Genomic DNA, 26,204 nt, shown 5'->3' on the forward strand with positions numbered 1-26,204 from the left:
TAGCACATTTTAATGCAAAGGGCCACCTTTCTAGAGATGGTTCTCTTCTGCACTGCCCGAACTTTCTACGCACCCACATAACCCACAAAGAGTTGATCGTCCACCCGGAACTCTTTCATACGATCAAGATAGAACACCAACACTCTTTGTGGGTCCAGACGGTGGAGTCTCTCCTCTTTGTTAGAAGGATGTGGAGGCACGTAAAAAGTAGGCAAGGTGATTAGCCTAAATGAAAGAGCGTGACCACTTTAGACAGAAAAGAAGCCCTTGTACGAAGCACCACCTTGTAACTGTGGATGGAGATGAAAGGTGGCTTTGAAGAAGGACCCTGCAGGTCCCTCACTGTATGAGCAGATGTGATAGCTACAAGGAAGACTGTTTTTATAGTAAGCAGGTGAAGAGGGCAGTGGTGAAATGGCTCAAAGGAAGCGCACATCAAATAGGTAAGAACTAAGGCCCATATTTATACGTTCGATGGCATATGTTGCTGCAGATACACATGTTTGGCACAGTCCGCTGCCTGGTGTTGGGCTCGGAGTATTACAAGTTGTTTTTCTTCGAAGAAGTCTTTTTGGTCACGGGACCGAAGGACTCCTCCCTCTTTGGCTCCATTGCGCATGGGCGTCGACTCCATCTTAGATTGTTTTTTTTCCGCTGTCGGGTTCGGACGTATTCCTTTTCGCTCCGTGTTTCGGTTCGGAAAGTTAGTCAGAATCTCGGAAGAAAGCGTCGGTATTGTTCCGTTCGGTATCGGGATAGTTAGGTACATCGACACCGATCATCGGAAGACTTTGGGGCAGTTTCGATCCCCCATCGGGGCCTGGTCGGCCCGACCGCGTGCGACATCGAAGCCGATGGAACGGACCCCGTTTCGTTTCTGCCCAAAATGTCACAGTAAGTATCCTTATACAGATCAGCACTTGGTCTGTAACTTGTGCTTGTCCCCCGAGCACAAGGAGGATACCTGTGAAGCCTGTCGAGCCTTCCGGTCCAGAAAAACACTCCGGGACCGAAGAGCCAGGCGTCAACAAATGGCGTCCACGTCGACAAAACAACGTTTCGACGAGGAAGAGGAAACATTCTCGGTTCCGGAATCAGAATCCGGAGACTCCGACGTCGAACAACAGCAACAAACCGTGAGTAAGACGTCGAAAAGTAAATCCATCGACAAACCGAAAGCCCAGGGGACGCCACTGCCAACAGGCCATGGCTCGACCCATAAAACAGGCGACCCGTCGAAGGCGCCGAAAAAGGGCACGCCCATAGCGAAGACACCCGACTCCGGTCGAGGGACCGCCATGGAGCAACCTCGGAGCCGAGAAAGCGGCTCCGAGAGACAAAAACAAGATACCGGCACCGAAAGACATCGGCACCGAGAATCCGTGCCGAAAGGAACAAAAATTCTGTCGGTGCCGAAACCGAAAAAACATTCTCTCTCGGCGCCGAAAAATACCACACCTTCATCCTACTCAGAGGAACAAGGACTAAGTGGCCAAATGCACAAATTTGGACAAGAGCTCCAAAGTGTAGAATCGGACTACACACAAAAGAGACTGTGCATCCAGCAAGATACAGGGAAGATATCAACCCTTCCCCCAATCATGAGGAAAAGAAAGATCGGACTTCCAAAGGATGACACACAACCACAAGCCAAAGTGGTTAAAAAAGTCACGCCTCCGCCCTCTCCTCCACAGGCATCGCCGGCACAAACACCGCCACAAATGCACTCACCAGCGCAAACTACCATAAGTCATGACGATCAGGATCAAGACGCTTGGGACCTGTATGACACCCCAGTGCCGGACAATGATCCCGAGTCATACCCCACAAAGCCGTCACCGCCAGAGGACAGTACCTCATACTCGCAACTGGTGGCTAGGGCTGCAGACTTCCACAATGTCCAACTGCATTCCGATCCTATAGAGGATGATTTCTTATTTAACACCCTCTCGGCTACACATAGCCAATATCAATGTCTCCCAATGCTACCAGGGATGTTACGGCACGCAAAACAAATTTTTGAGGAGCCCGTAAAATCAAGAGCCATCACCCCAAGGGTGGATAAGAAATACAAACCACCACCCACAGACCCAGTGTTTATTACTTCACAGTTACCACCCGACTCTGTGGTAGTAGGGGCAGCTCGCAAAAGAGCAAATTCACATACATCTAGCGACGCCCCACCTCCGGACAAAGAAAGCAGAAAATTTGACGCGGCAGGGAAAAGAGTGGCGTCACAGGCAGCCAACCAGTGGCGCATCGCAAATTCACAAGCGCTGCTGGCCAGATATGACCGCGCACACTGGGACGAGATGCAACTTCTCGTAGACCATCTTCCCCAGGAATACCAAAAAAGGGCGCAGCAAATAGTGGAAGAGGGACAAACGATCTCAAACAATCAAATCCGCTCTTCACTAGACGCAGCCGATACTGCAGCAAGAACAGTCAACACTGCTGTCACCATAAGGAGACACGCTTGGCTACGCACTTCAGGCTTCAAACCTGAAATCCAGCAGGCTGTCCTTAATATGCCCTTCAACGAGAAACAACTGTTTGGCTCGGAAGTGGATACAGCCATGGAAAAACTTAAAAAGGACACAGACACGGCCAAAGCCATGGGCGCACTCTACTCCCCGCAGAGCAGAGGCTCTTTCAGAAAAACTCCATTTAGAGGGGGGTTTCGTGGCCAACCCACAGACACCACCAGCCAACAATCAAGAACCACACCATATCAGGGTTCCTTCCAAAGGGGTGGTTTCAGGGGATATCGGGGGGGTCAATTCCCAAGGAGTAGGGGAAGATTCCAGACTCCAAAAACACCTCCACCTAAACAGTGACTTTCAAGTCACGCAACCCCTTCACTCAACACCAGTGGGGGGAAGACTAAGCCAATTCTACCAAGCTTGGCAACAGATTACAACAGACAATTGGGTATTAGCAATAATCCAACATGGCTATTGCATAGAATTCCACAACTTCCCACCAAACATCCCCCCCAAAACACGCAAAATGTCACAACATCATTTAGAACTTTTAGGACTAGAAGTTCAAGCACTACTGCAAAAGGATGCAATAGAATTAGTACCAGTACAACAAAAAAACACAGGAGTTTACTCCCTGTACTTTCTAATTCCAAAAAGAGACGAAACATTAAGACCAATATTATATCTCAGGACACTAAATACCTACATCATATCGGACCATTTTCACATGGTCACACTACAAGACATCATTCCACTGCTCAAACAGCAAGATTACATGACCACATTAGACCTAAAGGATGCGTACTTTCATATACCAATACACCCTTCTCACAGAAAGTACCTACGGTTCGTATTCAAAGGAATACATTACCAATTCAAGGTGTTGCCATTCGGAATAACAACTGCACCAAGAGTGTTCACAAAATGTCTAGCAGTAGTAGCAGCACACATCAGGAGACAACAGATACATGTGTTCCCTTACCTAGACGACTGGCTAATCAAAACCAACACAGTAAAAAAATGCGCAAACGACACCACCTTTGTCATACAAACCCTTCACAAACTGGGGTTTTCCATCAACTACACAAAATCACACCTAGAACCGTGTCAAACACAACAATATCTAGGAGCAACCATCAACACATCAAAAGGAATTGCCACTCCAAGTCCACAAAGAGTGCAAGCATTCCACAAGCTAATAAGTGCTATGTTTCCAAACCAAAAGATACAAGCAAAACTTGTGCTAAAACTTCTAGGCATGATGTCATCATGCATAGCCATTGTCCCAAACGCAAGACTACACATGCGACCCTTACAACAGTGTCTAGCATCACAATGGTCACAGGCACAGGGTCAACTTCAAAATCTGGTGTTGGTAGACCGCCAAACATACCTCTCGCTTCTATGGTGGAACAGCAAAAATTTAAACAAAGGGCGGACATTTCAGGACCCAGTGCCTCAATACGTTATAACAACAGATGCTTCCATGACAGGGTGGGGAGCACACCTCAATCACCACAGCATTCAAGGACAATGGGATATACACGAAACAAAACTTCATATCAATTACCTAGAACTGTTGGCAGTATTTCTAGCGTTAAAAGCCTTCCAACCCATAATAACACACAAATACATTCTTGTCAAAACAGACAACATGACAACAATGTATTATCTAAACAAACAAGGAGGAACACACTCAACACAATTGTGCCTCCTAACACAAAAAATTTGGCAGTGGGCGATTCACAACAACATTCGCCTAATAGCACAATTTATTCCATGAATACAAAACCAACTAGCAGACAACCTTTCGCGAGACCACCAACAAGTCCACGAATGGGAAATTCACCCCCAAGTTCTGAACAAGTACTTTCAAATTTGGGGAACACCCCAGATAGATTTGTTCGCAACAAGAGAAAACTCAAAATGCCAAAACTTCGCATCCAGGTACCCACACCGCGAATCACAAGGCAATGCTCTATGGATGAATTGGTCAGGGATATTTGCGTACGCTTTTCCCCCTCTCCCTCTCCTTCCATATCTAGTAAACAAGTTGAGTCAAAACCAACTCAAACTCATACTGATAGCACCCACATGGGCAAGACAACCTTGGTATACAACTCTACTAGACCTTTCACTAGTACCGCATGTCAAACTACCCAACAGGCCAGATCTGTTAACACAACACAAACAACAGATCAGACATCCAAACCCAGCATCATTGAATCTGGCAATTTGGCTCCTGAAATCCTAGAATTTGGACACTTGGACCTCACACAAGAATGCATGGAGGTCATAAAACAAGCTAGAAAACCTTCCACTAGACACTGCTATGCATCTAAGTGGAAAAGATTTGTTTACTACTGCCATGCCAATCAAATACAACCAGTACATGCCTCTACTAAAGACATAGTAGGATACTTACTACATTTGCAAAAAGCGAATCTCGCTTTTTCATCTATAAAAATACACCTCGCAGCTATATCTGCTTACCTACAAACTACTCATTCATCGTCTCTATTTAGAATACCAGTTATTAAAGCATTCATGGAAGGGCTAAAAAGAATTATACCACCAAGAACACCACCAGTTCCTTCATGGAACCTTAACATCGTCTTAACAAGACTCATGGGTCCCCCTTTCGAACCCATGCATTCCTGTGAAATGCAATATCTAACCTGGAAGGTCGCATTTCTCATTGCAATCACATCCCTCAGAAGAGTAAGTGAAATACAGGCATTTACCATACAAGAACCATTTATTCAAATACACAACAATAAAATAGTTCTAAGAACAAATCCTAAATTTCTGCCAAAAGTAATCTCACCATTCCATTTAAATCAAACAGTAGAATTGCCAGTGTTCTTCCCACAACCAAATTCTGTGGCTGAAAGGGCACTACATACATTGGACATCAAAAGAGCACTAATGTATTACATTGACAGAACAAAGCTAATCAGGAAAACAAAACAACTGTTCATAGCTTTTCAAAAACCACACATAGGGAATCCAATCTCTAAACAAGGCATTGCTAGATGGATAGTCAGGTGCATTCAAACATGCTATCTTAAAGCCAAAAGAGAATTGCCTATTACACCAAAGGCACACTCAACCAGAAAGAAAGGTGCTACAATGGCCTTTCTAGGAAACATTCCTATGAGCGAAATATGTAAGGCTGCAACCTGGTCTACGCCTCATACGTTTACTAAACACTACTGTGTAGACGTACTAAATGCACAACAAGCTACAGTGGGCCAAGCTGTACTAAGAACATTATTCCAAACTACTTCAACTCCTACAGGCTAAACCACCGCTTTTAGGGGAGGTAACTGCTTTACAGTCTATGCCAAACATGTGTATCTGCAGCAACATATGCCATCGAACTGAAAATGTCACTTACCCAGTGTACATCTGTTCGTGGCATTAGTCGCTGCAGATTCACATGTACCCTCCCACCTCCCCGGGAAGCCTGTAGCCGTTTAGAAGTAGATCATAAACCTTAAACATCTGAACATTTGTAAATAATTTTTAGAAACTCTTATCATACATACATATTCACTCCATTGCATGGGCACTATTTATACCAAACAACTCCATCCTCACCCTCTGCGGAGAAAACAATCTAAGATGGAGTCGACGCCCATGCGCAATGGAGCCAAAGAGGGAGGAGTCCTTCGGTCCCGTGACCAAAAAGACTTCTTCGAAGAAAAACAACTTGTAATACTCCGAGCCCAACACCAGGCAGCGGACTGTGCCAAACATGTGAATCTGCAGCGACTAATGCCACGAACAGATGTACACTGGGTAAGTGACATTTTCATTTTTCAGCGCTGCATTTGCGCCGCTTTTTGACGCAAAAATGGCGCAAACTTACAAAATACAATTGTATTTTGCAAGTTTGCGCTGCTTTTGCGTAAAAAAATGACACAAATACGGTGCTAGAAAAGTATAAATATGGGCCTAAGTTCAAATCCAATTGGGGCATTATGAACGGGGAAAGAGGAAAGAGATGGGTAAGACCCTTAAGAAATCTTCCCACAATAGGAGATTTAAATAAGGAGGGCTGATCAGGCAATTGGAAAACAGCTAAGATGGCAGACAAATAACCCTTCAGGGTGCTCAGAGCAGAGCCCTGCTGGGCCCAGAGAAAGGACAAACAAAAGAACCTTGGAAAGAGGAGCAGATAGGGGTTCAACAGACTTGTTGGAACACCCTGCCACAAATTTGTTCCATCTGCAGGCATATACCATTTTAGTGAAGGGATGCCTGGCTGCCAAGATAACATCACAGACTTCCGGTGGAAGGTCAAAAGCAGACAACTGCCGCCACTCAATCTCCACGCAAGAAGGTGGAGACTGGACAGGTTCAGGTGGAGAACCGTCCCCTGCTGCAGAGACAGAAGATCCTCCCGAAGGGGCAGTCTGATTGGAGGATTGATGGCCATGCTCAAGAGCTCGGGATATTATACTCTTTGTGCCCATTCTACAGCCACAAGAATGACTTGGGCCAGGGTGTTCTTGATCTTCTTGAGAACTCTGGGCAGAAGTGGTATGGGTGGGAAAGTGTACAGGAGACCTGAGCTCCACTTGAGATGAAAAGTGTCAGCAAGCGAGTGCCGCCTTGGAAACCCCAATACTCAAAACAGCTGACATTGCGTGTTCTCTGCTGAAGTAAACCAATTGAACAGAGGCTCTCCCCACTGATGAAAGAGACTTTGCACCACCTCCGGATGGAGACACCATTTGTGATTGACCAGGCATTGACAACTTTTGTCTGCTCTGACATTCAGAGAGCCCGCCAGGTGTTTAAACACCAGGGAAATGCCCTGATGTTCCAGTCATGTCCAGAGGTGGAGAGCCTCCTGACAAAGGGTCCATGACCCCCCCCCCCACCCTGTCTTTTGCAGTACCACATGGTGGTAGTGTTGTCCATGAACATCTGCACCACTTTCCCTTTCAGGGAGGGAAGGAATGCTTTCAATGTTAGTCTGATCACCCTGAGCTCCAAAAGGTTGATGTGGAGATCGGACTCCACTGAAGACCAGACACCTCGAATCTCCGCCTCTCCCATATCGACACCCCATCCCAGGAGTGACGCATCTGTCACTACAGTCACATCTGGTTGGGAAAGGGAGAGGGATCTGCCTCTGACCCAATCATTGTTCAAAAGCCACTACTGCAGATCTTGTGCAGTTTCCTCCGAGATCTGGACTGTGTCGGAGAGATTCCCCTGATGCTGCACTCACTGGAACTTCAGGTCCCACTGCAGAGCCCACATATGCCATCTGGCATGCGTCACCAACAGGATGCAGGAGGCCATGATGCTCAGCAGCCTCAGAGTCATTCTCACCGAAACCCAGGGAAGAGGATGAAACATCGGAATCATAGCCTGAATATCTTGGACTCACCGCTCAGGAGGATAGAACCAAAACTGCACTGTGTCCAGAACTGCTCAGTTGAAAAGGGGCATCTGAGAGGGAGTAAGATGTAATTTCTGCACATTCATAATGAACCCCAGCAAATGCAGGAGGTCTGCCATAGTTGGGAGGTAGGAGATGACAGCCTGGGGCGAACAGGCCTTCAACAGCCAGTCGTCGAGGTACGGGAAGACTGAAACCCCTAGCCTGCGGAGATGAGCTGTGACCACCGAGGGGTGCTGGTAAGGCCAAAAGGAAGCACTATGAATTGAAAATGCTCATGACCTACCACAAACCACAGGTAACCTCTGTGGGCAGGCAGGACGGGATTATGTAAATAAGCGTCCTGCAAGTCCAATGCTATCATCCAGTCTCTGGGGTCCAGGGCAGATAGGTGCTCAGCCAGAGTGAGCATTTTGAACTTCTCCTTCCTAGGGAAGAGATAGAGGGACTGGAGGGCGAGGACAGGGCAGAGGCACTTGTCCTTTTTGGGTACCAGAAAGTAGCGGGAATAACAACCATGACCTACTTCTGGCACAGGGACCCTCTCTATGGTTCCCTTGGCCAAGAGAGCAGTAACCTCCTTGCAGAGATGTGCCAGGTGATCGTAGGATGGTGGCATGGATGGAGGGGTAGTCTCAAAGGGGTGTAGCCCCTTTGGAGTATTTGCAGAACCCACTTGTCTGATGTGATGGTGTTCCAGCAGGGCAGGTGATGGCGAATCCTGCCACCGACTGGTCCTTGATGGGGATGCATAAGACTAGGAAGGTTTGAAGGCTCAAGCTGGTGAGTGGACTGGCTAGACCACTGGCTCCCTGATCCACGTCGATGCTCCCTGGCCACACAGAAGCTGAGCACCATGCACGGCACAGTGGCTGGCGGGGAACGGACGTGGATGACCAAGCTTGGGGGTGGGGTGTTGAGTCACGAAAGCTGGGTTGTTAGGCACAGACCTATGGCGACAAGCTATTGTCCTATTAACAGGAGCCCCTGTTCTGGTTTGGGGACAGGACCCCAACAGGACATCCATGAGGGCTGTTGAAGGGCAAAAGAGGTTCTGATGTGGAAGCCTCAGACTGAAGCATCTCAGTCAGGAGATTGGTCATGACAGCCACCGAAGGCAGGTCGAGGCCCAAGCCCTCGGCTGCTCTCTGCACCACCATGGAGTAGGAACCCCTCTCCTCTGGAGGCATGGTAGGGGGAGAAAAGCATACCAGCATCAGGGCAGGAATCCAGACCACTGGCTTCACCCAGTTCCTGAGCCCAGCCCATAGGGTCTTCAAGCTGGAATTCTAAAGGGTCCAGAGACCCACACCATACCCTCACCGAAGTCGTGCCCATAGAAATAAGGGTCAACCTCCGATTTAGGGACCAGAGTCACTGCCGAAGCCAGAATCAGTGTCGAGCGACGCCACTCTGGCTTCGTGTTGGAGTCGGTGATGAGTATGGGATCGACGCGGGTCCAGGCGACGTCAGAAGCATCGACGCTAGAACCGTTGTCAGGGTAGGTCGCAAAGGTATGACCGATGCCAGTCCGGATCCGGAAGCAGATCCTTGGGTGCCCCATGGAGCTGACGTCAAAACGCTGGTGCGTAAGCCAAAGGGGCCCCTTCCAAACATGCGGGCCCCAAGGCTCCCCGACAAGGCTGGTCTGGCCAAAGATGAGGCACAAGGCCTCATAAAATTATTTTAACTGGGCAGGGGTGGCTCCAGCTCCCGGATACTCGGGGAGGCACGGAGCCAACTGGAAACAGACTCCGAGGACGGAGGCCTAAAGCGAGGACACTCCCTCTTCGCGTTGTCTGAATGAAGGGTTGAAGTTGAAGAATGCTTGTGTATCTTCAACTTCTTCTTAAACAGGATTTGGAGTGGGATGAGGAGGAGTGGTAATGGCTCTGCAAATGGTCTCTGGACCTTTCTCGAGACCGGTAGCGATGCGGAGCCGGACGCAGGTCCACAAGCATCTAAAGGGACTGCTCCCTCAAAGCCTTCAGGTTCATGGAACGGCAGTCGGAGCACGGCTTTGGGTCAAGGTTGCGCTCCAAGCATCAAAAGCACACCAGGTGCGAATTCGTCACTGCCATCATGCGGTGCCAGGAGTCACAGGGCATGAAGCCGGTCTTACAAGACATTTAGAAGCACCAGAAGTAAACAAACGTTGATAAAAAGTGACTCTAAGGGTAGCTTTCTCCGGATCTGTGTGTAGGCTGGAGCTGAAAGAAAAGAACTGACATCAGTGCGCCGAGGTGACACCTATATATGATCAGCGACGTTATATCCAGTAACCACGACACCAATGACGGACAGAGTCAACTGATGCCATCTATTGGGCGCAAGGTTACTGCTCAAAGAAAAATCTCCATATCCAGACTGATGCCTGGGGGAAATTCTAAGGTAAGGATTTTCTATCAGATAGTTATGTTTAACCACTTTCATGCAAATTTTAAAATACCTATCCAGCTTCAGACCCCAGTATGCCACAGAGACCACAACCACTGAAGTAGTTGTTGGCACCCTCCAGATAAAAAAAACTGGTGAACCCTGTCTCATCATCCTGCAAGACATCTTAGCAGCCTTCAACAGGATTGATTAACAAATCCGGCTCAACATCCCACCCACCAAGTGGACATCAGGAACAATGTTCAACAGTGGTTTGAGTCATACCTTAAGAACAGAACTCAAGTGGAACAGATGGCCTCTCAACATCATAGCTAATCCCTGTGACTTCCGTAAACCTGTAGTGCTTCATTCTCTCACCAGTGCGCTTCACCACATTACAGAATTCCTGTGAGCACTTCTGGCTGGCACAGGCACCATCATCCACCCATCAGTGGCCTCACTTGGCTGAAGACTTGTCTCGCAACTATTCAAACCTGGAGATCAAAGCTCATTTCAAAATGAACCTTATCAAGACTGAATTCATTCTCATTGCAAGTGCCAGCAACTCCAAGTCCCAGTTTGAGAGGATAAGAAGAGGCCGGGTGACTTCATGCCCAAATTGCTGACTATGCTGAATCACTAGGTTTCCACATGCATTCCAACCTCACGTTCAAGAGATGTATCACAAACAAGACCAAGATGGATTGGTATCAACTGACCTGGCTGACAAAGTAATACAATTCTCCCAAGATGTTTTCTTGTGAAAGACTGTCCAAACCTTGGTCATATCACATCTTAGGTAACACACTTCTGGACAGTTTTCATAAGCTACATGTGACTTCTTGATGAGAATTATCTATGCTGCTTCATGCTTCATCAAGGGCCTAAGGAAGGTTATCAAGATCAACCGTTTTCTAAATCATCTCGACTAGCTTTGGCTGCTGAGCCACATAATCTTCAAAACCTGCTGCATTACCTACAAAGCAGTCACTGTCAACTCATCTGCTTATCTAGCTCACAAGATTAAGTCCTCTAGCAGCATAGGCAAGGCCAGCAGGAGCAGCATTAACAGACTTGAGACCAGGAGGAGTAGGCAAAAGAACAACAGATGCCAGAACTTCTTTTGGCAAGGACTCCTTTCTCCACCATCCTATTTCCCTCCTTCCATGTTGTGAGGAAAGGGCTAAAAAACTTTCCTCTTCAAGAAACACCACACTTCAGTGTAGTTGCAGCAGCAGTCGGCCTTCTTAAGGTGACCTATTATATCAGCTCCCCATGTTAGTGTGCACTCCTTCCCATTGCGCTCTCCCTCTTCATCCTCACTAATCCAAACGCATCCTCCCAGCGTGTTCCAACCAACTGTCCACTCCTTCCTTCCCAACTACTTCTGCTCAAGCACCCCTGAGATTCTTGCAGGACCAAGTCCTTGCTGCCTCTACCTCACCTCTGCTCAACTGACCCACTCCTACATCCAACAGCCCCTCCGATATCTACCTCACCCTTTCACTCGTTCTGTCACACAAGACACAAGTATACCCCTTCTTTTATGCAGCAGGTACTACACTATAGGAGTTTTTGCACTCTACAAATTCTGTGTATACATAGACACTAGTACATACAAGCTAAATCCATATCTCACGGTTCTCAAATTCCAGTGGAGTTTCAGTTTTACATAATCACCACTGACTCATAAACCCCAAAGAAGTCTCACTTGTTCATAATCAGTGCTGATGACTAATCCATTTCAGTTATTCTCACATATTAATAATCTGCACTAACTCATCTATCTACTCCAGTGGATTCTCTTTCACTTATAATCTGTATCGAATCCTAAACTCCAGCGGAGTTTCCTTGTTTATCATTGCTGTTCACTCATGACTTCCAGTGGAGGGGCCCTCATTCAGAATCTGGATTAATTTTTATACTCAGTCCAGTAGAGTCTCTCACAATCCTCCATTACCCTTACCTCACTGTCCTAAAATGAAGTCCTTCTCTTTCAGCTTTGGCTCATAAAGTGGGTAGTAGTCCATCTTGCAGTAGGGCTGGACCCAAACAGTCATTCCTTAATCATGTTTAAACAATGATTTCTCCTCTCCAGATTTCTTGCTACATCCGTGCTTACCAATCTGTCTTCTGTTGTCCCACTCTCTCCTGCAGGGTATTTCGTTCATAACTGCAGTGCGCCGCCTTCCCTTCGATGCCATGCTGGTGCACTCACATACACTCGCAACCATTCCAGAAGAGGAGTTTTGTATCTCTACGGACGCAGACAGATCTTTTCTACAGGACATCAAGAAAGTCACTCTCTCTTATGCCCTGTCATGTCCTTGTCCAGTAGCGAGATATATATTCCTTTGACATTGTTTATTTATTTGCAAGGGGCTGAGGACGGGTGATGGGTATGGGGTGGAAGATGCACTCACTTTGCTGCTTGAGAACTTGATATGGCTTTGCTCAAACATTTGTTGTCTTCAATCAACACGCAGAAGTCTATATTTGTGTACTGGATGGACGCATGGTGACCACTACGCAACATGCAAGGCTTCATTGCTGAGCCCCAGGGACTGAAGTGTGATTGGTCATCCTTCATTGCTCGAGACCCTCCTGACTCGCAGACTTCGAGACCTCCACACCATATTTCATGTTAATTTCTTGCTGAGACAAACTTTTCTGATTTGTGCATGTGCTTGTGCATTGGCTTTCACCATGAAGCCTCAGCCCAGAAGGCATAAAGAAGACCTCGTGCAAGGGAATTGGTTCATGTAAGGGCCCAGTTCAACCAAAAGGGCTTGACCATTCTGCTGCATGTCGTGTTGGAGCTCAGCTTTCTCCTGGTGTCTGTGTTCTCTCTGGAAAGATAAGGGGTCTAGTCGGACCCACTACATCCATGGGCTTTTTGTCAAGCCTTTGTGATTTTGTTTGAAGACACTACCGTTCTGTGTATATCTGTAATGGGACAAAGAATTGTTACTGTGCCTCTTTCCATGTGAGCGTCATGGGGTACACTCGTAATGCATAGTGATGCCTGTATATAGCTGATATTTTGAAGCGAAAGGACAAGGTACAGTAAGCATATGTGCGGGAATAGGGACTGGGATATATTGATTGATTGATGACTGAGAGATACCATGTTAGCCAGGAAGTAGAAAAAGAGAGGGGGGAATGGAAGATGGAACCCAAAAGGAGACATGATCTAGCATCACACAGTTAAGTAGACCTATTGTAGAAAGGGAGGCATGTGGTGCTTCTAAGCTACAGGACTGTGTACAGAAGGACAATGCTGTGGTCCAGAAGGGTCGGAGCCATGTCACGTTTTCAGGATAGTCTTATGAAATACATTTTAATAAAATGAATCTAAATGGAACTCACTTGCAAAGATTTCAGGATACCTAAAAATATGACATGGATCCGGCACACCATTAAAATTGTGTCAAGTAGGAGGTACTTCGAATTGAAAATGCTAATATTCTGTGATGGACTGTGAACTTTGTTTTCTACCAATGCAGACTGAAAAGACTGATGTGCTTTTCATTTGGGGGTTGTAATGAAGTATATGTTTTAGAGAGTCTCAGCTGGGGTGAAGTTGGCATGAGACCTCGGGCAATGCCCCCTATCTAAGAATGGAAGGTGTTGTGGATAGTGATGGTAATTTCATGTATTTGCTACAACTCTCAATTTCTTCTCTATCTGAATAATAATCGGTCTTATGTTTCCAGGTCATTGGACCCTATAGTTCTGCACTAAAACATAACTAGAGGACAGTCTGCCTTCTGGGGTTTTTCCTATGAATGGCTGAAATTGAGATAGCATTATTTGATTTACTGTGCTCTATTAATTAGTTAATAATATTTACATTTGCAGAATTATCATTATTGCAGCTTCAAGGTGGTCCGAATACTTTATCTCCACTGGGGAACAAAATGACAGTAATTCAAGTTGCATGATTTGCTATTCCCGCCACTCTCCTTTAGGTGTGACGGATGGAAATTGTTTTTTATTGGTGCAAAGGGGTGTCATTTGTGCTGGGAAAGTAAGAAAAATGTCAGGGATTGGGCCAGGGAATTAGTCCAAATAACTAGCATAAATTGGGATAGATGTGTAAGAAGCTTTCGAGAATGGGCCCGTAGCCATTTTAGAGGAAGTAAAGTCGGGGATTTAAATACGAATTAACACCGAATAAACTATACATAAGGAATAGAAAGAAAGGGGTGACCGGGGTCTGTAAGAAAAGGGAGGTAAGTGGTCAAGGAATAGCCATGGAACGTGAGGAAGAGGGAAGGGTTTGTCATGATCGATACTAAAGGAAGGAAAGGTAACAGGGTCTTGAAGAAAACTAAAATAAAGTAGGGCCCTGGTTTTTGAGAAGAGGAAGGCAAGGGAAGACTCGTGTCTCTGTCAAAAGCAAGTGAAAGAAGAGAGGGAGGGAGTGCTTAGTCTGTCAGAAAACTGGAAGAGAAGGCGAGGTGCAAGGCCAGTGAGCAAAATAATGACGGGCTAAAGTCTGAGATAAAAAAAAAAAGGATCCCGAGAAACAATGCATATGAGAAGAAGAAGATGGCAAATGAGACAACGAGTCTTAGTTGAAAGGAGAGAGAAAAAGAGGCAAGGGAGGACGAGGTCTGCGAGAAAAGGATGGCTTAGGAGACTCAAGGGTATTTAAAAAATCAAATCCGTGGGCCAGGGTCTGTGAGAAAGGGTGATGAACGAGGACTTGGGGTCTGTGAGAAAAGGAATGGATGGAAGGGTCAAGATGTTGGAAAAAATGCAGGGGAAAACCAGGCTCTCTTACAAAACGAAGACAACTATGGATTGGGGACTGTAAGACAGAGAAGGGCATAAAGGGGCAGGGTTTATTGTGAAAAGAGGAGTGGAGATCAGATTCTTGAGATCAGGGTCTGATAGAAAAGTGGGACCAGAGTCAGTGAGAAGTGTTCAAGGTCTGAAAGAGAAGAAAGGTAAGGACGGCTGGTTCTGTGAGGGATGGATTGCAAGGGAGGATCAAAGTGGAACACTGCTCGGGAGGAAAAACCCAAGGGGGACCCGTGTGAAAAAGAATGATAAACCGGGGGTCTGGGTATAAAGATAACTGTGATATCACCAGTTTTCAATATTTAAGGCATTAGCTGAATTCAAAAATTGGCGAGAAAAATGATAATCTCTGAACTTTAACCTAGGTCTTCTTCCAGTATTTCTTCTTCGGACCAAGGCCATCTTCTGCTCCCACCACTGGATACCATGCACCCAAATTCTCTCCCCTAATTTGTACCACGACCTGCTTGAGCGGTACATGGTTTGTATGCTGTAATGGTCCCATCCCGTTATAGGTATCCTGAAGTTGACTGTATCCAGATATTTGTGGAAACTGAGCTTCTGGAGGAGCGTTTGCTAGTAAAGCTCTGCTTGGAACACATTCCTCCCAACCTATATTCATACTTCCATGCCACCATGGCTCACAAAGCCGTGCCTCCCAGCGACGTTATAAGAGATTAATATATTCCCATCGCTGGTGTCATTTCACAAAAATTCCAAAGGTAGCAAACGTTAGAGCGAGTACTCATTGACCCCTTGATGACATCACAGGAGGGGTCTTGAAGTGACTTTGCCCTAGTGGTTGTGTCTCAGGAGGTAGGTAGCTCAAAATGTGAAGGATATAATGGTTGATACTGGCATCTTCTTTGGGACCACTGGTGCACCGTGTCACTTGCAAAGTGCCACTACAGACAGGGGCCAACCATATGCAAATCATACTTTGCCTCATTCCAAAAGGGATCACCCAGCCCGAACTGCGAGGCCAGATCTCCTCTGAGTCAGAAGATAAGCAAGCCAAGACTCGTTTCAACCTTATTTTGCCTTATCAGTGACTTGCAGCTTATGGCTTATAGCACAGTGAGCTTGGGATACTCATGAGAACCTGCTCTTCCCTTTATAGAGACTCAAACAGCACACACGTGCTGTGTGTGTGTGTGGCATTGTAGACAGGGCCCAGCCTATTGCAAATCAGGACTGGCACCACTCCAAAAGGGCCTGTCTAGACCAAACTGCTAAGTCACCCCCTCTCTAAACAGCAACACAATCAACTTTTCACTTTTTTTGTTTTACATCCCAGGACGTGCCATCTGATCACGTTTTACCTTTCTGACATGAGAAGAAATGATATCACACAGTGTTTGACACTGAACGCTACGGCGGTGTATTCAGAAATCCTGCAACAAATATAACATTTAAAAATAGCTTCAACATATCAGGGAAACCGATAACAGGCAAGTGTCAGGAGTTAGAAGCACAGCCTTAGGGTTCACTTCATTAGTCATGTTTATTTACAGTTATTCAAAACAGTTACAAAAAAAGATTCAAAATGAACTTTTCAATTGCTGAGTATCCAATCCACAGTGATGTAACCTGGGATGCCTGCGGTAGTTTTTATTCCAGAGATCGATGCTGAGAAGGGTCCAGTTCAAGCAGTGAGAGCCCTCGCTATTAGTGACTGATTCATAATGGCTGGACAATGGGTCTTGGCTGTTTCCTGCTACACAGGAGAGGTGCACAAAAGTGCTTGAAGCTTGAGACCTTGGTTGCTGTACTGATTTTGGAGCTTACGAACTGGGGACATCAATTGAATTACAATCATTGCCCATCACACATATGGTCACCGGAGAATGATAGCTCACGATCCTCCATTGGGTACTCAAAAATATCATGCAAGGCGAGTAGATGCATCACTGTTGTATTGAACTCCTCAAGCACTAAGGCCCATATTTATACCTTTTTTGCGCTGCATTTGCGCCATTTAATTGTATTTTGTAAGTTTGTGCCACTTTTGCATAACAAAATGAAGCTAATGTGGTGCAAAAAAAAGTATAAATATGGGCCTAAGTGTCACTTTGTGCTTGTTGATCAGGTTCTCCTCAACCACCATTTTTACAGTAAACACGCTTACTAGCCTGAGTTTTACATCCGTGTAATTCACTGGTTTTTAAGGTCACACATGAAATATGAAACACATGAGTTTGATTTAAATTTTAGTGTACACTTTTGGATTTTACATAATCCTTTACATTACACTCTTGATCAGTCTCTTAGTTGGGCACCTAGGAAGTGTATTCTATTTTAGTGTGAAAACTCCCTGTTGCACCTGAAACTTGATTTCAAGATGGACAGAATTTGCCAATGCACCGTGTGCAAATTACGTGCCCCACACTCTTTCCCCACTATTTTTCAGCAGGGAAAACCTGGTGAGAAATTCTGTTTCGCACATCCTGCTGCATCTTCAGTGCTAAAAGGCAGTATTCCCAATTTACCTCTACCTGGCCCTCCCCATAGCTGCCTTCGGCCTGTGAAGTGTTTCCCATGAAATAGCTAAAATGTTTGTCACCTGCAAAGCAGTCTCTCAGTACTAGGCTATGGATGAAGTGTTTTAACTTTGGAACCACGCCGGGCCTCAGTTGCAACTACCATCTATTCATCTAAGCCTCGTAGACAGCAGACCCATAGTTGACCCCAATCATGTCGTGCCCAGCACTGCTTTGAGCTACCTTCCTTCACAGCACCAGCCCTGTATGTTGGTTCAATCTGCTCGGCCTCCTTGAAAGCATCAACTTACTGAATATGTCTTCTGTACTATGTCCTAGTGGAAGTGTTTGCCTTGAATATTTGAGGCCGATGCTGTGCAGCAGATTCACCAGTACAGGCTGATATCAGTTGTCTTTCGCTTTTGTTGCTGGTACTTTTGGACCGTGGTCATTCCATACCCTATGAAAAAATGAGTAAAGAGGCTGTGAGAATGCCACCAATATGATTCTGGACTTCCCATGGGCCAGTGAGTTCTGCCATGGCCACACTTGATACCCATTTTAAGGAGCTTGCCTGCTTCCTAATTCAAAGGAGTATTATTGCAGATTTGTTTGTTAAGATGCAGCATTTTAAGAGGGTGTGCGGTCGTCTGCTCCACACAAATCTGTCTGTGTATAGGTTTGGGAGGAAGCGAAAAGACAGATCTGAGAAAAAGAAATTAAGCGCAAGTAAGCAGGGACTAATGTACTGGTCTTTCCCATGATGTCAGAGAGGAACAACCACTACACATCCTTTTGCATGGCAGCAGCCGAAGGGCTAGAGCAGACATCCCAGGTACCTGAGTGGGTCTATGTCATGGCAGGAGTGGCCTTGTACTTAGGGCAAGAAGAACCATGATGGTATCTGCATTTATCAGGTCATTTTAAAGGCCATTGGAACTGCTGGATCATAGCTGGAATGTGAGTTTGCTTGAAATGTAAATAGTGCATACAGTCCACCCATTGTATATGTAGCTTATTGCTCATCTCTGTGCTATTCTCATTCTTGTATCCTCACCTCCCTGTCCCGCCCCGTTATAATGAGAGAAGCATGTCAGCTTATTTCTGTTGGGTGTGTGGAATCGCCTGTGTTCCTTCATAATTGCTATTGGTGGCATGGCTCTCATTCCGCTGCTTCCGAATATCAGCCACCTTGTGGCCTGCAAGGGATGGTGTCCGAAGTCTGGCACAGAAGTTCTAGCAGACCTTCTCGCCTTTCTTGCCAACCCCCTTGTGTCTCTGAGCTCTCAATGCTGCTAAACCGCTGGTGCGGGGACAATGCACGCCACCCACCCTAGAGTCTCATGTTGTGTGCAAGGTATCCAGGATCTGTTCTAAGCATGTACCGGACTCTCATTCTGTATAGCTTCAATCTACAGATTTTATGGAATACAATACCTATGCCTGTTTACAATTACAGTAAAATAAAAAAGTGAATCAAACGCTGCAGAATGCTGTGTCATTTAGTCCCTTTCTTTCTCCCACCCCATCCTCCTCTGAGGTCAGTACTTTCTAGGTGAGTTGAGGAGAATGTAAATTGTATTGATGATCATGTTGTGCACTCGCTGTTGCTTTGAACTTTGTGACAAACAAAAGCGCTATCACAGCCCTGTTTGCTATTGTCAATTGTGGTGAACTGCTGCTTTGTGGAGCAGTCTTCAAATCTAAACATTACTCTATGTATCCAGTGATTCTTACACCTCTAAGTTCTGTGATCACTTTTTTCAAAGAAACAGGAGTTTATTCATGGTCATTTCTAGTCCATTCACAGGTGGACCTCTTGGTCCTCCATATGCACTGAGAAGGTTTAGGTAAAAGCCAAACTATTGCCCTCACTGTGCTATTTTTTAAGGGTGACAAACAATGCATCCCGGTAAGTGGGTAAATCCTGTCCAACTATAAATGTAGCAAATAGCTGCCAACTGAATCTTTTCGATTCATTTAGCAAGTGATATTCACAAGGGTGCCTTTGTAGCAGTGTTGCATTTCATTTGAACTCTAACAAAATTGAAATTTCTGCCTTATATAGCCATGATTTCCTCTTTCTCCCACTTCCCTCCACAATGAATAAAATGGCACCAGCTTTCCTCTTACTAGGGCCAGAAAAATAGCTGTCTGCCTTTGGGAAAAATAGCAAACAGGAAGAATTGACATTTTATCCAAATTAATTCGCCCAAGTAAAGGGAGAATAGATTCTGCCATTCCCTTAAGAAATGTTTGGTTTTAGTAAACAGAGGTTCAAAAATGGATATAAAATAAAATCATAATATGCAAGAATCTATGAATACTGCGTCAGAAATGTGATAAACCACCTTTTTCTGCTGGCGGAGTCAGTGGAAACATTTGACCAAAGGCCCGAATCAATCAATCAATCAATCAAATAAATTTCTTAAGCGCACTACTCACCCGGTAGGGTCTCAAGGCGCTGGGGGAGGATTGGGGGTGGCAGGGAGGAGTGGAGCGGGGGTTACTGCTCGAAGAGCCATGTTTTGAGGTGCTTTCTGAAGGTTCGCAGGTCCTGGGTCTTGCGTAGGTTGGTGGGGAGGGAGTTCCAGGTTTTGGCAGCGAGGTGGGAGAAGGATCTGACCTTCAGTCAAAGTACTCAAGACAGTCTGCCCCACTTAGCCTGGACTAACTTTTTTCTGGTTGGAGCATCCAGCATGTCTGGGGCATTTATTTCCTTCTTGGGGAGTTTTTGAAAATGTAAAATTTTGCTGTGCTGGGCCATTGAACATGGCTCGGCACACAAAAGATGCAGTGCCTTCAGAGGAGCAGCCATTGCAGTGGCTCCTCTGAAAACACAGAAATATTTGCCTGCCTTGCAGAGATCTCTAAAAATAGTGGGTTGTAGTCCACCAACACTGCAGAGGGCATCTCTCTGCACAGGAGCAGCTCCTCCATCACAGTAGAGGAGCATCGCCTGACTAAAAAGCCCAGAAACGCCTCAGAGATGAAAAATAAAATGGTAATAAAGTTAATTTATTACCATTTTATTTTTCACCAACCCGTCCCGAACTGAGTGTCAGGACGGGGCGGGGCCATTGCTGCTGAGAGGCAGCAGGGAGCGGTGCAGTTTAAATTGCGCATATTACTTTGACCACCTGTCTTGTGATGGCCAGCCAGTAATGCTCATTTGAAACCTTTCTAACCCCGCTGTTTGAGACAGCTGAGTTAGAGAAAGCACAGGCCTCCAGTGCACTTGAGAGCACTGAGAGAGGCTGCTCCCTCCAATCCTGGCCCTCTTCTCATGCTGGTTAGCAGCATGAGAGAGCAGTGTCAGGATTTGTTAGGGGAGTTGTTGAGGGTCCGTAAGAGGCAGAGCTGTGAAGAAGACCGGAGCAAGGAGGACATTTGTGAAGGAAGGTAAGTGCCTATTTCTTTTCTTTATTTAATGTGTGTATATATATATATATATATATATATATATATCACTCACCCCCCATCCATATGCCTGCCCCACCACTCTGTAGTGCTGCTAGCCACCACTGTATCTGCAGCTCGTGAGGAATGGACTGCAGCCCGCCATATGCCAAATAAGGCCTTGTCTCTAAATAAACTACTGCTGTTGTAACTGGGAAGTCTCTAGGAGTAACTTTGTACAGCAGAATCTAGGTTTTGTTCTGACTTAATTTATAGTCCAAACACAAATCGTAAACTGATGTTAAGGAGCTATTTACAAGCAGGGAAACTTGTAACAATATAATTTGCATAGGACAGAATTTTACTTGAATGACCAAATTGCACAATGGAAGAATAATGTTAGATTCTTAAACAGCAAAAATAAAGGGTTATACATAAAAGACCAATGTAGAAGAGCGAGTGGTCTGCCCTGATGCGTACCAACATATTAAACAGAGGCGGCTTGTACCTTTTTAAAGTGGTGGGGTGAGTGAAGTGCCCCAATACTTTGCAAAAAAAAACACAACACTACACGTACATGCACTACACACATACATAACATTACACACATGCATTACACAAACATTGAAAAAAAAAGGCACTTACCCATGGGGTGCACGTCCTCCTCCATGTGCTTCTGCTCTCCGATGCTGGAAGAGCTCCTCTAACTAATCCAGGCGCTCCTCTCATACTGTTAATCAGCATGAAAGAAGCGCCTGGATTGGATGGAGCATCCTGTCAGGACGCTTCTTCAGGCCTTGAAGGCCCCTGTCTGATCTCCACCCAGCTATCTTGGATGCTGAGTGAAGAGCTTCAATGTGCACAGGTCACTTTGGCTAGCTGCTTTTTAGTGCACACTTTGGAGCGTACCCACCAGGCGCTGCTCTAGTCCTCTGCTACCAGAAGCAGAGTCAGCCCTCTGTTGCCGGCAGCAGAGAGCACGCCCAGCATGTTTCTGGGTTGGTGCGCGCTGTGGGGGGAAAAATAAAATGGCACTGAAGTCTTTTCATTGCCATTCTATTGTTTCCTGCAAAGCTCACAGCGGGCAGGGGGGTGATGCTCCCCGGCCCTCGAGAAGAAACTGCCACTGATATTCAAAGTTAAAAAAATGATTTGTTCCCTCTCTGCCTCTATCTCTTCCCTGCTGGCCAGTGCCGACAGTGCAGTGGCATTGGCCTCTGGCCTCCCTTAGAGCCGAGGCCAATGCCTCTGAACTGTTGGTGTCGGCAGCACAGTTGGAATGCACAGTGTCTGCTACGGCAGGCATGCTGACATGATCAGCATAGAATGTGAACTTAAAAGGATACTTTCACTATTTTTGAGGCTCAGGGGTACAGCTCATCCCTTCAAATATTAGTCACAACAGGAGAGGTCTCTATGGAAAGGGGAGATTCTCTCTGCACAAGGGGCAGATTGAAGGATTTACCCTCAATCTGCCATCTTCTAGTGGGTGGGGAGAAAGACAAAAATAGTACACTAGACACCTGGGATTCATCTAAAAAGAACATAATGGATCATGGGGCTACACCACCACCACTACCACTAAAACCCCAACAGTCTTTCTGCTCCCATTCCGGTGTCAAGTTTTATAAATGTCTGAGGCTGGTAGGTCACCTAGCGTGCCACAACACCATTGGAGTAAATCGCGTAGCTACCTATATCTCCAGAAATATTGAAATTCAATGGAAAAATCTTTGTTTCCACGTTGCATTTTTGGGGCTTTCCTGTTGCAATTATAGGCCCACCCACACAGTGGGATACAGTTTTTATCAAGAGAAGTGTGGGGACGCTGGGTTGTAGGACTTTTGTCAATCCTAAACTTTGATGTTTGCACAATATTCTGGTTAAGTAAACGTAATGCTATTTCACACATCACCACACCGTCTACTGTCCCTGGTATCTAATTAGAAATGTCTGGAGTTTGTTGGTTTATCTGGTTGCCGCCCAACATTGGGCCCCAGTACCACAGCCACCCCATCACGCAAAAGATTGAGTGTTAATGGCCTTTCCTGTTTTAGGTGATATGTCCCCTGGATGCCAAGTGTAGAGAAATATCTAGGGTTGGTAGGTTTCTTTGGTCCCTGGGAGGCTTGCCCAAACACTGCAGCTACCCACATCTCCAAAACTATTGAAAATCAATGGAAATATCTTTATGTTTCCACTTTGCATTTTGGACCATTCCCATTGTGGGTTATAGAGCCACAGACATACAAGTTCATTAACCCTTTTACCAGAAGTGTGGGAATACAGGGTAGTAGTACTTTTGCCAACCCCTACAGATTCTGAATCATTTCCTTACAGAAATGTGAGAAGAGTCTGTGTTTTTAGCTAAAAGTTGATGGATTTCACAGGTAAGAAAAAGGTAGGAGGATTATCACAAGCCACACCACCCAGGACTCCCCCTAGCAGTTAGTTTTCAGAAATGTCTGAGGCTGGTACATTTCCATGAGTGGCAGCCAGCTCTGGGCCCAAATACTGCAGCTGCCCCATCTCCTGAAAGAGTGAAATTCCAAAGCAAATTCTTGATGATCTGACAATGCATTTTGGAGCCTTTCCTATTACAGGTGATAGGATCACCCAGACAAGTTGGGCATTGTGTTTATCAAAAAAATGACAGAATAGTAGAACAGGTGTTACTATCTTTTGGTGTCCTCTCCATTTGTTGTAAGTCTGTGTGAAAAAGAATACTTTTTGCAAAATGACCTCTGAATCACATTAATGGGTAACCCCAAATTCAGAGTTCTATGAATATTCACTTTTCCTAAACTCTTCTTGGGCACATTTAAAAAATACATAGCTTTCCTTCATGCCCATTTTTCATTATTAAGATGTTACCATATTAACTGATTTACAGTCGGCACAATGAAAAATCATAAGCTGCAGCTCAGTTGGCGACTCTGGGTTTAGGACATTTTTGGGAAACCAATGAACACTAAACATCACTGTCTGCTACCTCAAGAGTCAGATGAATTACGTTATGTATTACTGTTGTAAATTGGTCATGGGACAAACATATACAGATGAAAACACTCTTTTTTCCAACTTACATTCATTACATTTCATTTCATCTATTAGTTTCTTTAGGAAAACCACCAGCAGTCTACACCAAAGACCTTTTACTGAATTATATCTACTTTTCAGAAATGAACAGCTTTGGATTCATCAATGGTTTCACACCTCTTTCCCTCATAAATTGTAGAATGTACAAACCGCAAAAGTTGAAAATATTGGCTTTAGCTTAGAAAATTAGAAACACTATGGTCAACAAAGATGGTTTAAAAAGTGTAAGAATGTAAATAATTCCTAATTCTATACTACACCTCAATGCTGGCAGCATTTGGATCTACTTAAAATTATTTTGTTTAACCAAGGACATTGAATTGTATCCCCGTGACTAGCAAAAATTATCCTTAGCGATAAAAACAAAACTCCATTTTGGCACTGGTTCCTGGATTTTCTAAGTACACCTTCATGTGTTAAGGAAACAGTTGATGGTTTAGCAATAATGTGTGCGAATTAAAAGCTGGAGCTATGCAGGCCTACAAAACTAAATTTAAAAAAAGGAATTCACTACATCTTGCACTACATGCCTTCAAGAAACCTGGGCAAGAGGCTCACAGGAAGACTCTTATTGGTTTTTCTTAAATGAGCAGTTTCTCAACAAAAAGGTCAAGCCAACAGAATCCTTGCTATCTGTTTCAATATTGGATCCGCCTCGAATTTAGGGTTGTAACAATCTACTTGAATTATTAACAAGAAGTTATTGTGCTTCGAAATTTCTCAAAGCATGTAAACATATAACTTACTATTATGCAATGTCTACATGGCCCCAAGAAGAAAACAGTACTTTTTACCTATAAATGTAAGGGAAGAAAATGTAGAAATGTCCTTTATGTATAACTTAAATCATTATGAAAGGAGACTTTTTTTTTTAAAATGACATTACACGACCTACTGTGTATTTTAAGTTCCTGATCTGATCCCGACATTTGGGTTTCAGAATCCACAACTGGGAATAAGAAAGATAACAACAGAGAGAAAAACATTTTCAGGACTCTAACCTTGCGAAGCTGCATGATATTGAGTTGGAGGGTAGCTAGAGATATACCTACATTTAACACTCAATATGCAAAAAGTGGAGGTTCAGTGCTGAACTATATAGCATATATGTTCTTTATTTGTATTTACATGAAATATATATAATAAAGAAATTAAGGTGATCACTATTTACTAATACTCACTTTGAAAATATATACATCTGCATTGACCAATGACTATTGCTATTGTAATGATTTCTTAATAGCAGGAAACAATAATAATATTTCTTGGACTCTAGATTAAAGATCAAGACTGTGAACTGTAATGGGGAAATACTTCACTTCTCAAAGTACAATAAATAACTTGGAATCAGAACACTATTTTAATGTATTGTAGCCAGTAGTGCAGAATTAAAAGCACACCCAATGAAATATACTGTAATATCTATGTTGCTGGAACTTGCGAGGAACTCAAAAGGGGAGACAAATTAGCCACATATGTAGCAAAGAAACCCCATGTCACCCTGGGCAGGGCCAATCACAAACCAACTATTAGGAAGAAGAGGGGAGCGTCTGGAGAAACAAGGAAGTGAGCGTAAAGGTGGAGAATGCCGAAGGAGAAACACAAACTAAGAAAGGAGTGGTGACGGACCTAGGACTCCTGCAGCCACAGGGGCTGACTCCATTAACGGCCAGCTGTGGAAAAAGGAGACCCGGAGAGGAGAACGTTATCAGCGAAGTCACAGAGACACCAGCAGGCCAACCAGCGAGAGATGCACTGGTGCTGACTGCCGCAGTTCCTGGAGGGGACTGCGGCCAAAGGCAAGTAAACAGGGTTTCAAGGGTCAAAGAGTTTGTTGGGTGGAAAGGATTTACCCTTGTGTGGCCAGTCTGTGAACCCTAAGGCCCAAAAAATGGGAAAGAGCACTAACATCTGTGGTGTGTGTTAACTTGGTGTAGATGACCACAATATAATCCTTTTTAAAAAAAATATTATTCAAGGGTGACGGTGATGAGAAGAATACTTTTCTAGGGCGACAAATCTAAGACCATTTATTTTTGGTTTTCCCTTCTTTCTAGGGACACCTGAAAACTTGACAAGGACTTGTCTGGATTAACAAAAAGAGGTGGACTGTGTTCAAGAGACTGAGAAACATGGCCC

General features: G+C 45.0%; 1 protein-coding gene across 1 annotated transcript in view; it reads left to right on the forward strand.

Moving 5' to 3' along the window:
- NOS1 (nitric oxide synthase 1) overlaps positions 1-19,058 on the forward strand; it is a 507,091-nt gene extending 488,033 nt beyond the window's left edge. The window contains exon 29 of the mRNA XM_069214501.1: positions 12,436-19,058. Within this exon, the coding sequence (XP_069070602.1) occupies positions 12,436-12,451 (16 nt within the window). The 3' untranslated portion in view covers positions 12,452-19,058. The remainder of the gene's footprint in view (positions 1-12,435) is intronic.
- The last annotated feature ends 7,146 nt before the right edge of the window (positions 19,059-26,204 follow it).

The sequence above is a fragment of the Pleurodeles waltl genome, chromosome 11 (genome assembly GCF_031143425.1).
Source record: "Pleurodeles waltl isolate 20211129_DDA chromosome 11, aPleWal1.hap1.20221129, whole genome shotgun sequence".
NCBI lineage: Eukaryota > Metazoa > Chordata > Amphibia > Caudata > Salamandridae > Pleurodeles > Pleurodeles waltl.